Source organism: Scyliorhinus torazame, chromosome 10 (genome assembly GCF_047496885.1).
Source record: "Scyliorhinus torazame isolate Kashiwa2021f chromosome 10, sScyTor2.1, whole genome shotgun sequence".
In the NCBI taxonomy this organism is placed as follows: domain Eukaryota; kingdom Metazoa; phylum Chordata; class Chondrichthyes; order Carcharhiniformes; family Scyliorhinidae; genus Scyliorhinus; species Scyliorhinus torazame.
This window is the reverse complement of record NC_092716.1, coordinates 113,947,441-113,962,121: the sequence shown is the minus strand read 5'-3', so window position 1 is coordinate 113,962,121 and position 14,681 is coordinate 113,947,441. Positions and strand designations below refer to the sequence as shown.

At 49.1% G+C, this 14,681-nt stretch overlaps 1 protein-coding gene across 2 annotated transcripts in view; it reads left to right on the top strand.

The window, feature by feature from the left end:
- calb2a (calbindin 2a) overlaps window positions 1–14,681 on the top strand; it is a 132,125-nt gene that overhangs the window by 44,325 nt on the left and 73,119 nt on the right. For both annotated transcript variants that reach the window (XM_072518637.1, XM_072518636.1), the window contains exon 5: window positions 4,380–4,436. In XM_072518637.1, the coding sequence (XP_072374738.1) occupies window positions 4,380–4,436 (57 nt within the window). The remainder of the gene's footprint in view (window positions 1–4,379; window positions 4,437–14,681) is intronic.

The following is a 14,681-nucleotide window of genomic DNA, read 5'->3' as shown; positions in this document are numbered from 1 at the left end:
CCACTTTCCGTCCACAACCCCTCGTACAGACTCAAAATCAAAAGCTACCTCGGGTGTTTTTTGAAAGAATTACTAACTTCAATAAAGCTTTAGAAATCTGCTGTCATTTTCAAAATCATTTGAAGAGAAGCTACTAATCAGAAAGTGCTGGAAGGCAAAGAAAAAATATATTTTCAACATGACTGAATAATACTGAGTCTGACAGAGGGAGGCCATTCAGCCATCACTCCTCTGCTGGCTCTTTGAAAAGCTGTCCAATTTAGTTCATCCCATAATCCTGCAAATTAGTTCTCTTCAAATACATGCTTGCTGTTTGAAAGTTGCGATGGCCTCTTATTCCACCACCCTTTTGTGTAATGCATTTCAGATGATAACCTGTGTGGAAAAATATTCTTCTCTATCCCCCTTTAGTTCATTTTACCAATTATTCTAACCTCTTGCTGCCAAGCCGTTTGCCAGAGGAGAGTTTCTCCCTCCCTGCTGTCTGCTCTCAGAGCCATGAATACCTCTATTAAGCCTTCCTTTAACCTTCTCTGCTCTAAGGTGAACAATGTCAGCTATTCCAGACTCTCCATATACCCTCCCTCATCCTACTAAGATCCTGGTAAACCTCTTGGGAAATTCAGTATGTTACATATGCTCAGACTGCGCAATCCAAATTCAACTCTCATAGCACTGGGCAAAATATTTAGTGGTAAAGTGAGTTTAGAAGAAGGGGAATATCTAAACCAGGACACATAGATATATTCCCATTTTAGTCTTTTTGCAGTACGGAACTTGAGTATTACTGAAAAAAACACATGCAGTCGATGCTTTTAATCTGGCACTCATCAGGACAATTTGCAAGCATATCAGATGTAAAGGGAACAACAATCTCTGCTTCATGAGAAGAGAGTGCTAATTGGTTGGCAAGTGGACTCTGATTGGTAGAGGTGGTGCCATGGGGAATACACCAGTTGACTGATGACTGACAGTTAACTGCCAAACTTTGTTTAAATTCAAACCAGGGAGATTAACTCTGGTCAAGGTATTGCACTTTTTTCAGCAATGCTCAAGTTCCCATACTGTCCTAATTTTTATACTGCCGTCATAAATTCCATATTTATAATAGAAACTTCCTAAATAAACTTGTTAGACTATGATAACACCCGCCCTCCAGTAGTGGCATTGCAGCATCTCCACTAAGGGAGCAGCGCCATTAAGGTATGACGAGCCTCCTCCTCCGGGTACCATTGGTGATCATAATCTTCCAATGGATTGGTACATGATAACTCTTCGAAAAGTACTGCAGTGGTTTACCATTGCCCTCTGTGGTATGGCTGACCAGGACCCTTTCCCGGTTATACCACTTGCCACTAGGTGTATTAGAAGGATTTACAGGCCGATAATCAACTTGTTTGGCACATTATGAATTTTCCTCCCTTGGCCATCAAACCCTGAAGTGGGACTTGAACTCCGAGGTAAGGACACCACCACTGTGCTGCAGGACCTCCCTCTGTGACAAGCTTACATAGACAATACCATTATAAATAAGAAAGTAAAAATTTCTACTGACAATGTTGGCAGGAGGTTTGCACGGATGTCATATTTCAACATATCTCATTTTTAATATTTGATTTGTTCGTCATGGCACATTCCCCTTGTTTGGGTGTCACAATATCTCCGGGTGGCCCCTATTATTGAGTGAATGGCTCCTCTCAATCATGCTGCTGCACCTCTTATCACTGGACACAGTTCCAGTTCCTCATCCCCAAACACCATTATCCCAGAGAAGTCCAGAACCATCGCAGCTCCAGGACAAGTAAAAGGAAGTGGGTTCAAGTCCCACTTCAGGGTTTGATGGCCAAGGGAGGAAAATTCATAATGTGCCAAACAAGTTGATTATCGGCCTGTAAATTCTTCTAATACACCTGGTGGCAAGTGGGATAACCGGGAAAGGGTCCTGGTCAGCCGTACCACAGAGGGCGATGACAAGTAAAAGGAATACTTGCCTTTGCAAAGCACATTTCATGACCACACGATGCCCCAGTGTTTTACGGCCAAATAAGTACTTTTGAAGCGTCACCATTATTGCAATATAGGGAACACTGCATATCTTCCTAACAGCACTGTGGGTATACCTACATCACACAGACTGCAGCGGTTGAAGAAGGCAGCTCACCGCCACCTTCTCAAGGGCAATTAGAGATGGGCAACAAATTCTGGTTGAGCCAGCGACACCCACACCCCAAGAACAATGTTTTTAAAAAGCAAACTCCCACAAGGACAATGTGACACTTACCAGATAATGGCCGGAATTCTCCGGCTGTTGTGTTTCACATTTCCCGCCGGCAGCACACCCCCGCCCATAGGTTTCCCATTGGCGTGGGGTGGCTTCAATTGGAAATCACATTCCCATTGACAAGAAGCAGGAGTGTAGAATCCCGCCACCAGCGAACGGCGCACTGACAAGAAACACACGGCTGGGGGACGGGAGAATCCAGCCCAACATGTTTTTGAGATGATGGATAAATAATGGACAGGACACCAAGAAATAACCCCCCCCCCCCCCCCCCTGCTCTTGTAGGACCATAGGAGCAGATGTAGGCCATTCGACCCGTCGAGCTTGTTCCATCATTCAGTTAGACCCTCAGACTGAGGGGACGATCCTTTAAAACAGAAATTAGGAGGATTTTCTTCGGCCAGAGGGTGGTGAATCTGTGGAACTCTTTGCCGCAGAAGGCTGTGGAGGCCAAATCACGGAGTGTCTTTAAGATAGAGATAGATAGGTTCTTGATTATAAGGAGATATGGGGTTATGGAGAGAATGCAGGAGAACGGGGATGAGAAAAATATCAGCCATGATTGAATGGTGGAGCAGACTTGATGGGCCGAGTGGCTTAATTCTGCTCCTGAGTCTTATGGTTGCTCATCCACCTCTTACCCCTTTTTTAACCATTATCTCCATATCCCTTGGTGCCACTAGTATCCAGAAATCTATTGATTTCTGTCTTGAACATGCTCAATGTCTGAGACCTTACACAGCCCTCTAGGATGGAGAATTTCAAAAATTCACCCACCCCCTGAGTGAAGGAATTCCTTCTCATCTCAGTCCTAAATGGTCTGTCCCTTATTTTCAGACTGTGTCCCCTGGTTCTCGACTCATCAATGGTGACTCAAAATGGTGCAATGGAATCTTTTGCATCCACCTGTTGGGCAAACAGGGCCTGAGTTTAATGTCTCATCTGAAAGACAGCACCTCTGACAGTGCAGCACTCCCTCACGATTGCACTGGAGTGTCAGCCTGGGCATGTACTCAAGCATCTAGAGCGTAGCTTGAACCTTCTGTCTTAAAGGGCACGGGCGTTGCATATTGCCATGGGTGGCACCTGTCTGGATAGAATTTTGAGAAGGAGAAACGTTGAAAGAAACAGAGAGTGAGCAAGAGAGCTGGATTAAAATAGAATTCTGAGGTGCAGAGGGATCCAGGTTTTCCAGTGCATGTGTCACAAAATGTTAACAAGCAGGTATAGCAAGTAATTAAGAAGGCTAATGGAATGGTATCCTTTATTACGAGAGGAATTGATCATAAAAGTAAGGTTGTTATACTTCAGTTATACAGGGTATTGGTGAAACTGCAACTTGAATACTGTGTGGGGTTTTAGTCTCCTCATTTCAGGAAGGATGGAAATGTTTTGGAGGCGGTTCAGTGGAGGTTTATTAGATTGATGCCGGGAATGAGCTGGTTGGCTTCTGAAGAAAAGCTGTACAGACTGGGTTTGTTTCCACTGGAGTTTAGAACAGAAATAATAATAATAATAATCTTTATTAGTGTCACAAGTAGGCTTACATTAACACTGCAAGAGTGAGGGGTGACTTGATTGCAGTACATAAGATCCTGAACAATCGGGACAAGATGGATGTGAAAAGGATGTTTCCTCTTGTGGGTCAGTCCAGAATTAAGGGCACTGTTTTAAGAGTAGAAGTCACCCTTTTAGGACAGGGGTGAGCAGAATTTCTTTTTCGGGGTTGTGCAACTTTGAAACTCTCTGCTTCAGAAGCTGGTGGAAGCGGGATCACTGAATATTTTACGGTGGAGGTAGATAGATTCTTGTTCAGCAAGGGAATTCAAGGTTATCGGGGTAGATGGGAATGTGGAATTCGAAACACAAACAGATCGGCCATGATTTTATTGAATGGCGGAGCAGGCTCGAGGGGCCGAATGGCCTACTGCTCCTGTTCCGTGTGTTCATCGGTGGCTCATGGAGAAAACCTCAACATCGAGTTGATGGGCCAATAAAACTGGAAGTTACTTTGCTGAAATGTTCCCCGATCCTCTGATTAAATAACTCCGTCAGCACAATCTCCAATTATCCCAAACCATATCTTTTTGTTTTACAGACCTGGAGGAAATATGACGCAGACTGCAGTGGATACATCGAGGCAAATGAACTGAAGGTGCCTGCAATTTTATTTTGTAATATTGTAGTAAATCAAATCAGAGAGCATGCCTTTACTCACATTAGGCTTAATATAAAAATCTATAGTCTATTTCTCTTGAAATGTTTTATATTCAGAAGTTCAAATTCTCATTCAATATCTAAAGAGCACTTATTGGTTTGGAAAGAATAACTTTCTTTTATTTCCCACTGTGTCACAGCCCAGAGACAATTCCAAGTGCTTCACATTGGAAGGGGTAGATTTTCACTTTCAACTTCTGTGTGGTAGATGTTCTAGCACATTAATCACCTTCCTATTATAGACCCTGATAAATTGTCATTCCATCAATTTTAGAATTGATTATGTTGTGGACAGCTTCATCCCAACGGGGTCCTACCTATCATTGATTCTGTTCATCGCAGTGTGTGATTAAAGAGTATTGGACAAGCAGCTTGCATCATGAGTTCAAATCCAACCACAACGACTTTTGTGTATTTAGTTGAATAAATTCGATTGTGTTTTATGGGCTAGAACATAGAACATACAGTGCAGAAGGAGGCCATTCGGCCCATCGCGTCTGCACCAACCCACTTAAGCCCTCACTTCCACCCTATCCCCGTAACACAATAATCCCTCCTATCCTTTTTGGTTACTAAGGACAATTTAGCATGGCCGATCCACCTAACCTGCACGTCTTTGGACTGTGGGAGGAAACCGGAACACCCGGAGGAAACTCACAGACACTGGGAGAATGTGCAGACCACACAGCCAATGGCCCAGCAGGGAATTGAACCTGGGGCCCTGGCGCTATCCACTTGTGCTACTGTGCTGTCCGTGCTAGCAAAAGGAAATAATTATGAAACCTGTCACATCCCTGCTTGATTAGGGAGTCAGCACGGATTTGTGAGGGGTAGGTCTTGCCTTACAAGTCTTATTGAATTATTTGAGGAGGTGACCAAGCATGTGGATGAAGGTGAAGCAGTGGATGTAGTGTACATGAATTTTAGTAAGGCATTTGATAAGGTTCCCCATGGTAGGCTTCTGCAGAAAGTAAGGAGGCATGGGATAGTGGGAAATTTGGCCAGTTGGATAACAAACTGGCTAACCGATAAAAGTCAGAGAGTGGTGGTGGATGGCAAATATTCAGCCTGGATCCCAGTTACCAGTGGCGTACCGCAGGGATCAGTTCTGGGTCCTCTGCTGTTTGTGATTTTCATTAATGACTTGGATGAGGGAGTTGAAGGATGGGTCAGCAGTACATTTACAGACGATACGAAGATTGGTGGAGTTGTGGATAGTGAGGAGGGCTGTTGTCGGCTGCAAAGAGACATAGATAGGATGCAGAGCTGGGCTGAGAAGTGGCAGATGGAGTTTAGAATTCATAGAATTTACAATGCAGAAGGAGGCCATTCGGCCCATCGAGTCTGCACCGGCTCTTGGAGAGAGCACCCTACCCAAGCCCACATCACCACCCTATCCCCATAGCCCACTAACCCCACCCAACACTAAGGGCAATTGTGAATACTAAGGGCAATTTAGCATGGCCAATCCACCTAACTTGCACATCTTTGGACTGTGGGAGGAAACCGGAGCACCCGGAGGAAACCCACGCAGACACGGGGAGAACATGCAGACTCCGTACATAGTGAACCAAGCCTGAGAATTGAACCTGGGACCCTGGAGCTGTGAAGCAATTGTGCTAACCACCATGCTACCGTGCTGCCCACAAAGGGTTTAACCCTGAAAAGAGTGAGATTGTCCATTTTGGAAGGACAAATATGAATGCGGAATACAGGGTTAACGGTAGAGTTCTTGGCAATGTGGAGGAGCAGAGAGATCTTGGGGTCTATGTTCATACATCTTTGAAAGTTGCCACTCAAGTGGATAGAGCTGTGAAGAAGGCCTATGGTGTGCTAGCGTTCATTAACAGAGGGATTGAATTTAAGAACCATGAGTTGATGATGCAGCTGTACAAAACTTTGGTATGGCCACATTTGGAGTACTGTATACAGTTCTGGTCGCCTCATTTTAGGAAGAATGTGGAAGCTTTGGAAAAGGTGCAAAGGAGATTTACCAGGATGTTCCCTGGAATGGAGAATAGGTCTTACGAGGCAAGGTTGAGGGTGCTAGGCCTTTTCTCATTAGAACGGAGAAGGATGAGGGGTGACTTGATAGAGGTTTATAAGATGATCAGGGGAATAGATAGAGTAGACAGTCAGAGACTTTTTCCCCGGGTGGAACAAACCATTACAAGAGGACATAAATTTAAGGTGAATGGTGGAAGATATAGGGGGGATGTCAGAGGTAGGTTCTTTACCCAGAGAGTAGTGGGGACATGGAATGCACTGCCTGTGGAAGTAGTTGAGTCGGAAACATTAGGGACCTTCAAGCAGCTATTGGATAGGTACATGGATTACGGTAAAATGATATAGTGTAGATTTATTTGTTCTTAAGGGCAGCACGGTAGCATTGTGGATAGCACAATTGCTTCACAGCTCCAGGGTCCCAGGTTCGATTCCGGCTTGGGTCACTGTCTGTGCGGAGTCTGTACATCCTCCCCGTGTCTGCGTGGGTTTCCTCCGGGTGCTCCGGTTTCCTCCCACAGTCCAAAGATGTGCAGGTTAGGTGGATTGGCCATGATAAATTGCCCTTAGTGTCCAAAATTGCCCTTCGTGTTGGGTGGAGGTGTTGACTTTGGGTAGGGTGCTCTTTCCAAGAGCCGGTGCAGACTCAATGGGCCGAATGGCCTCCTTCTGCACTGTAAATTCAATGATAATCTATGATTAATCTAGGACAAAGGTTCGGCACAACATCGTGGGCCGAAGGGCCTGTTCTGTGCTGTATTTTTCTATGTTCTATGGTCGTAAAAACCCAACTGTATCACTGATGTCCTTCATAATAATAATCTTCATTGTCACAAGTAGGCTTACATTAAGACTGCAATGAGATTGCTGTGAAAATCCCCTAGTCGCCACATTCCGGCGCCTGTTCGGGTACACTGAGGGAGAATTCAGAATGTCCAATTCACCTAACAGCACATCTTTCATGTCTTGTGGGAGGAAACCGGAGCACCCGGAGGAAACCAGCGCAGACACAGGGAGAATATGCAGACTCCGCACAGTGATCCAAGCCAGGAATCAAACCTGGGATCTTGGCGCTGTGAAGCAACAGTGCTAACCACTGTGCTCCTCTGCTGCCCAATGAGAGGGTAACCTGCCACCCCTACCCAATTGGCCCAACTGTGACTCCAATCTCAGATGATATGGTGGGACTCTCAATGCCCTCAGTCATGGCCTAACAAACTCGAAACAAGAAAAAAGCCTCTGCAGCAGACTGCTGCCCTGATTCATTCCCGAAATAAAGAAGTCCACTTAGCTCATTCCCAACACAAGACTACCCAACCTTGCGAAACTGAACTGGCAAATCACAAGTCCCCTTTTGATACCCGAGTGAGGCAAGGAGTGTGCCAATATTGAAAAGAAAACTTGTTCTGTGAGCTCAGTGGATATTGAGGTGATATGATTGCTGGCTGGATAGCTTGTTGAGATTGCCTCTGAATATCTTTGTGAGATAATCTGTGATTGGATAGCTTGGTGATGTGGTCCCTGATTGGATATCTTGGTAAAATAATCTGTAATTGGATAGCTCAGTGAAACGGTACCTGATTGGACAGCTTGGAAAGGTGGTCTGTGATTGGATAGTTTAGTGAGATAATCTGTGATTGGATATCTCGGTCAAGTTGTCCCTGATTTGATAGCTTGGTCAGATGATCCCTGATTGGATGTTTTGGTGAGCTGGTCCCTGATTGGATATTTTGATAGATTAGTCCTCTCTGGCCCACAGGTTGTGTGTGGAATTAAGATGGCAGGCAGTAAACACAAATTTGATTCGGTCTGGAGTTTTCCTTATTTCTAATAATATACATTACAAAGTCTTAGAAGGTGTCAGTATTGGAATTATTTAATATTCACCAGAATGTTTTCTGTGCAGATGCAAAGAAAATTCCTCTTTTGTGACTGACTGGGTAGAAATTGCCTTTATCAAGAACTCAGAATGAGGAGTGTCTGGATAAAGTCAAGAAGATAATCTCTCAAGTGCCAGTATTAAATCATGTTGACCTCAACAAGGAGGCATGGGTGTTGTACCTGGAAGAGGATTGTGAACATATCCTTTTAAAGACAATTCAAAATTTCAATTAAATGATTTGTCCAATTGTGACCATTTGGAAAGATGCAACTTAATCCGGGATAGTCAACACGGATTCGTGAAGAGTAAGTCTTGCCTCACAAATTTGATTAAATTCTTTGAGGAGGTAACTAAGTGAGTAGATGAAGGTAGAGCAGTTGATGTTGTATACATTGATTTCAGTAAGGTGTTTGATAAGGTTCCCCATGGTCGGCTCATGAAGAAAGTAAGGAAGTGTGGGACAGAGGGAAATTTGGCCAATTGGATAAGTAACTGGCTATCACATAGAAGACAGAGGGTGATGTTGGATGGAAAATTTTCAGACTGGAGACCAGTTACCAGCGGTGTACCACAGGGATCAGTGCTGGGTCCTCTGCTATTTGTGATTTTTATAAATGACTTGGAGGAGGGGGCTGAAGGGTGGGTCAGTAAATTTGCTGATGACACCAAGATTGGTGGAGTAGTGGATGAAGTGGAGGGCTGTTGTAGGCTGCAAAGAGACATTGATAGGATGCAGAGCTGGGCCGAAAAATGGCAGATGGAGTTTAACCCTGATAAGTGCAAGGTGATTCATTTTGGTAGGACAAATTTGAATGCGGATTACAGGGTCAACGGCAGGGTTCTGAGGAATGTGGAGGAACAGAGAGATTTTGGGGTTCATGTCCACAGATCTCTGAAGGTTGCCACTCAAGTGGATAGAGCCGTGAAGAAGGCCTATAGTGAGTTAGCGTTTATTAACAGGGTGTAGCGCACAAAGACTCCGAGAGACGAATAGAGTGAAGTTGATGAGGCTTTATTAAGCGTGACTGTTCCCCCGCAGTTCAGTAGTAGACTGCCTGCGGGGGAGGACTCCTGGTACTTATACTCCGCCTTCAGGGCGGAGCTAGAGGTCAACGGCCAACCAGGACCCGGGATCTGTCAGCCAATGACATCACGGCTTCACAGACCCACATGACCCCTAATGCATACTACCACATTCACCCCTTGTTAAAAATGAACCTGGCGGGGTGATGCTTCGCATGGTGGTAAGGGTTTACAAGGCTGGTCCTGGGAGGAAAACTTTCGCATGTTATTACAGTATGTACAAGGTTTTTTTTGTTTCGAACTATTTACAGTAATCGTCAGGAGAAAAAGACAAAATGTTCTCGTTAAAAGTCCACATATTGTAGTGTTAGATCGACGCCACGAGTCGGTCGGGCGGTCTGGTCATCCGTGTCGATCGCCTCGGCCCCGGTGGTGGTGGTGGTGCTTGTTCCGGTGTTGTCGTCTCCGGGAGCCTTACGGTTTCAGCTTGGGCTTCACTCCTGGTCGGGCCTGGGAGGAGGACCGATCCTCCTGGGAAGGGGGCGGTCGCGGGGTGCGGCGGTGGCAGGAAGGGGGTGATTGGTGTCGGGAGGGTGTGTGTGTTGCCGGCGGGCGCCAGATCTCGCAGGGAGACCGTGTCCTGTCGGCCGTCGGGGTACTCCACGTAAGCGTACTGCGGGTTCGCGTGAAGGAGGTGAACCCTTTCGACCAACGGGTCCGACTTGTGCGCCCGCACATGTTTTCGGAGCAAGATGGGTCCTGGGGCCGCCAGCCAGGTCGGCAGCGACGTTCCAGAGGAGGACTTCCTGGGGAAGACAAGGAGGCGCTCATGAGGCGTTTGGTTAGTGCTAGTACACAGTAGTGACCGGATGGAGTGGAGGGCGTCCGGGAGGACCTCCTGCCACCGTGAAACTGGGAGGTCCCTGGACCGTAGGGCCAGTAGGACGGTCTTCCAGACCGTGCCGTTCTTCCTCTCTACTTGCCCGTTCCCCCGGGGGTTGTAGCTGATCGTCCTGCTCGAGGCTATACCATTGCTGAGCAGGAACTGCCGCAGCTCGTCACTCATAAAGGAGGACCCCCTGTCGCTGTGGACGTATGCGGGGCAACCGAACAGTGTGAATATGGTGTTCAGGGCTTTAATGACTGTGGCCGCGGTCATGTCAGGGCAGGGGATGGCGAATGGGAAGCGGGAGTACTCGTCCACCACATTAAGGAAGTATATGTTGCGGTCGGTGGAGGGGAGGGGTCCTTTGACATCCAGACTAAGGCGTTCAAAGGGGCGGGAAGCCTGAATCAGGTGCACACCATCCGGCCTGAAAAAATGCGGTTTGCACTCTGCGCAGATGTGGCAGTTCCTTGTGACTGTACGGACCTCCTCTAAGGAGTATGGGAGGTTGCGGGACTTAATAAAGTGGTAGAACCGAGTGACCCCCGGGTGGCAGAGGTCCTCGTGGAGGGTTTGGAGGCGGTTAATTTGTGCGTTGGCACATGTGGCATCGGACGGCTCGTTCAGCTTTCCGGGACGATACAAGATCTCGTAGTTGAAGGTGGAGAGCTCGATCCTCCACCTTAAGATCTTGTCGTTTTTGATTTTGCCCCGCTGTGCATTATCGAACATGAAGGCTACCGACCGTTGGCCCGTGAGGAGAGTGAATCTCCTGCCGGCCAGGTAATGCCTCCAATGTCGCACAGCTTCCACTATGGCTTGGGCTTCCTTTTCCACTGAGGACTGGCGGATTTCTGAAGCGTGGAGGGTTCGGGAGAAAAAGGCCACGAGTCTGCCCGCTTGGTTAAGGGTGGCCGCTAGAGCTACGTCGGAGGCGTCGCTCTCGACCTGGAAGGGGAGGGACTCGTCGATGGCGCGCATCGTGGCCTTTGCGATATCCGCTTTGATGCGGCTGAAGGCCTGGCAAGCCTCTGTCGACAGAGGGAAGGTCGTGGTCTGTATTAGGGGGCGGGCCTTGTTTGCGTACTGGGGGACCCACTGGGCGTAGTATGAAAAGAACCCCAGGCAGCGTTTTAGGGCTTTTGAGCAGTGCGGGAGGGGAAATTCCATGAGGGCGCGCATACGTTCGGGGTCGGGGCCTATTATCCCATTGCGCACTACGTAGCCCAGGATGGCTAGCCGGTTTGTGCTAAAAACGCACTTGTCCTCGTTGTACGTGAGGTTCAAGGCTTTAGCGGTCTGGAGGAATTTTTGGAGGTTGGCGTCGTGGTCCTGCTGATCGTGGCCGCAGATGGTTACATTGTCGAGATACGGGAAAGTGGCCCGTAACCCGTGTTGATCAACCATTCGGTCCATCTCTCGTTGTAAGACCGAGACCTCGTTTGTGACGCCAAATGGGACCCTTAGGAAATGGTATAATCGCCCGTCTGCCTCGAAGGCTGTGTACTTGCGGTCACTTGGGCGGATGGGGAGCTGGTGGTAGGCGGACTTGAGGTCCACGGTGGAGAACACCTTATATTGGGCAATCCGATTGACCATGTCGGATATGCGGGGGAGAGGGTACGCGTCTAGTTGTGTGTACCTGTTGATGGTCTGGCTATAGTCTATGACCATCCTTTGCTTCTCCCCTGTCTTTACTACTACCACCTGTGCTCTCCACGGACTATTGCTGGCCTGGATTATGCCTTCCTTTAGTAGCCGCTGGACTTCGGACCGAATGAAGGTCCGGTCCTGGGCGCTGTACCGTCTGCTCCTAGTGGCGACGGGTTTGCAATCCGGGGTGAGGTTTGTAAACAAGGATGGGGGTTGAACCTTGAGGGTTGCGAGGCCGCAGATAGTGAGTGGGGGTATTGGGCCGCCGAATTTGAAGGTTAGGCTCTGTAGATTGCACTGGAAGTCTAATCCCAGTAATGTGGGGGCGCAGAGTTGGGGAAGGACGTAGAGCCTGTAGTTTTTGAACTCCCTCCCTTGCACCGTTAGGGTAACTATGCAGAAGCCTTTGATCTGTACGGAGTGGGATCCTGCAGCTAGGGAAATCTTTTGTGCGCTGGGACGGATGGTCAAAGAACAGCGTCTTACCGTGTCAGAGTGGATAAAGCTCTCCGTGCTCCCGGAGTCGACCAGGCATGGTGTCTCGTGCCCGTTTATCAGCACCGTTGTCGTCGTCGTCTGGAGCGTCCGGGGCCGTGCTTGGTCCAGCGTCATTGAAGCCAGACGTGGTTGTAATGGTTGAGCGTCTTCTTCGAACCCCATGGAGCCGTCGACACTGGGGTCCGTTGTTGCCGTCCAAGATGGCGTCGGGGATGAACAAGATGGCTGCCCCCATGCATCGCACATGGCTGGGGGGTCACAAGATGGTGGCGGGGGTGGACAAAATGGCCGCCCCCATGCGTCGCACTGGTCTGGGGTGGTGCAAGATGGCGGCGCCCTTCCTCCCCTCGTGGTGACCGGGACCCAAAATGGCGGCGCCTGCGGGTCGCACATGGGGCGCTGGGGGGGTTTGGGGAGCATTAGGAACACGCAGGACTCCCTCTTCTCTGGGGACAGCGGTGGCCGGGACCCAAAGTGGTAGCGCCGGCGGGTCATACATGGGGCGCGGGGAGGGGGGGGGGGGGGGGGGCTTGGGGAGCGTAAACGGCGTGCAGGGCTCCCTGTTCTCCGGGGAGAGCGGTGGTCGGGACCCAGAGTGGTTGCGCCTGCGGGTCGTACATGGGGCGCTGGGGGGGTTGGGGAGCGTAAACGGCGTGCAGGGCTCCCTGTTCTCCTGGGACAGCGGCAACCTCCCGGGACCGGCACACAGCCGCGAAATGGCCCTTTTTCCCGCAGCTCTTACAGATCGCTGCGCGGGCCGGGCAGCGCTGCCGGGGGTATTTCGCCTGGCCGCAGAAATAGCAGCGGGCTCCCCCGGTGCGACTTGGCGTTTGAACCGCGCAAGCCTGTGGGGTCTCCGGGGGGGGGTGGGTTTGTCGTGACGGGTACGTATGGAGCCCAATGGGCTGCCGCGCGGTCGGGGCTGTAGGCGCGGGTGTTTCCCGCGGCCACGTCTAGGGAGGCTGCTAGGGCCCGTGCCTCTGAGAGTCCTAGCGACTCTTTTTCTAAAAGTCTTTGGCGGATTTGGGAGGAGTTCATACCTGCCACAAAAGCATCGCGCATTAACATGTCCGTGTGTTCATTTGCGTTCACCGGCGGGCAGCTGCAGGCCCGTCCCAAAATCAGTAGCGCGGCGTAGAATTCATCTATCGATTCTCCGGGACTTTGCCGTCTCGTTGCGAGTTGATAGCGAGCGTAGATCTGGTTTACTGGGCGAACATAGAGACTTTTTAGTGCTGCGAACGCCGTCTGGAAATCCTCTGCGTCTTCGATGAGGGAGAAAATCTCCGTGCTTAACCTCGAGTGCAGGACCTGTAGTTTTTGGTCTTCTGTGACCCGGCCGGGGGCCGTTCTGAGGTAGGCCTCGAAACAAGTCTGCCAGTGCTTGAAAGCTGCTGCTGCTTTCACTGCGTGGGGGCTGATCCTCAGGCATTCCGGGATGATCCTGAGCTCCATAGTCCTTTAGTCACGCTTAATAAATTGTAGCGCACAAAGACTCCGAGAGACGAATAGAGTGAAGTCGATGAGGCTTTATTAAGCGTGACTGTTCCCCCGCAGTTCAGTAGTAGACTGCCTGCGGGGGAGGACTCCTGGTACTTATACTCCACCTTCAGGGCGGAGCAAGAGGTCAACGGCCAACCAGGACCCGGGATCTGTCAGCCAATGATATCACGGCTTCACAGTCCCACATGACCCCTAATGCATACTACCACACAGGGGGCTTGAGTTTAAGAGCCGTGGGGTTATGCTGCAACTGTACAGGACCTTGGTGAGACCACATTTGGAGTATTGTGTGCAGTTCTGGTCACCTCACTACATGAGGGATGTGGAAGCATTGGAAAGAGGGCAAAGGAGGTTTACCAGGATGCTGCCTGGTTTGGAGGGTAGGTCTTATGAGGAAAGGTTGAGGGAGCTAGGGCTTTTCTCTTTGGAGCGGTGGAGGATGAGAGGCGATTTGATAGAGGTTTAGAAGATGATGAGGGGGAGATAGAGTGGACGTTCAGAGACTATTTCCTCGGGCGGATGTAGCTGTTACAAGGGGGCATAACTATATGGTTCGGGGTGGGAGGGTGGGAGATATAGGAGGGATGTCTGAGGTAGGTGCTTTACTCAGAGAGTGGTTAGGGTGTGGAATGGACTGCCTGCTGTGATAGTGGAGTTGGACACTTTAGGAATTTTCAAGCGGTTATTGGATAGGCACATGGAGCACACCAGAATGACAGGGAGTGGGATAGCTT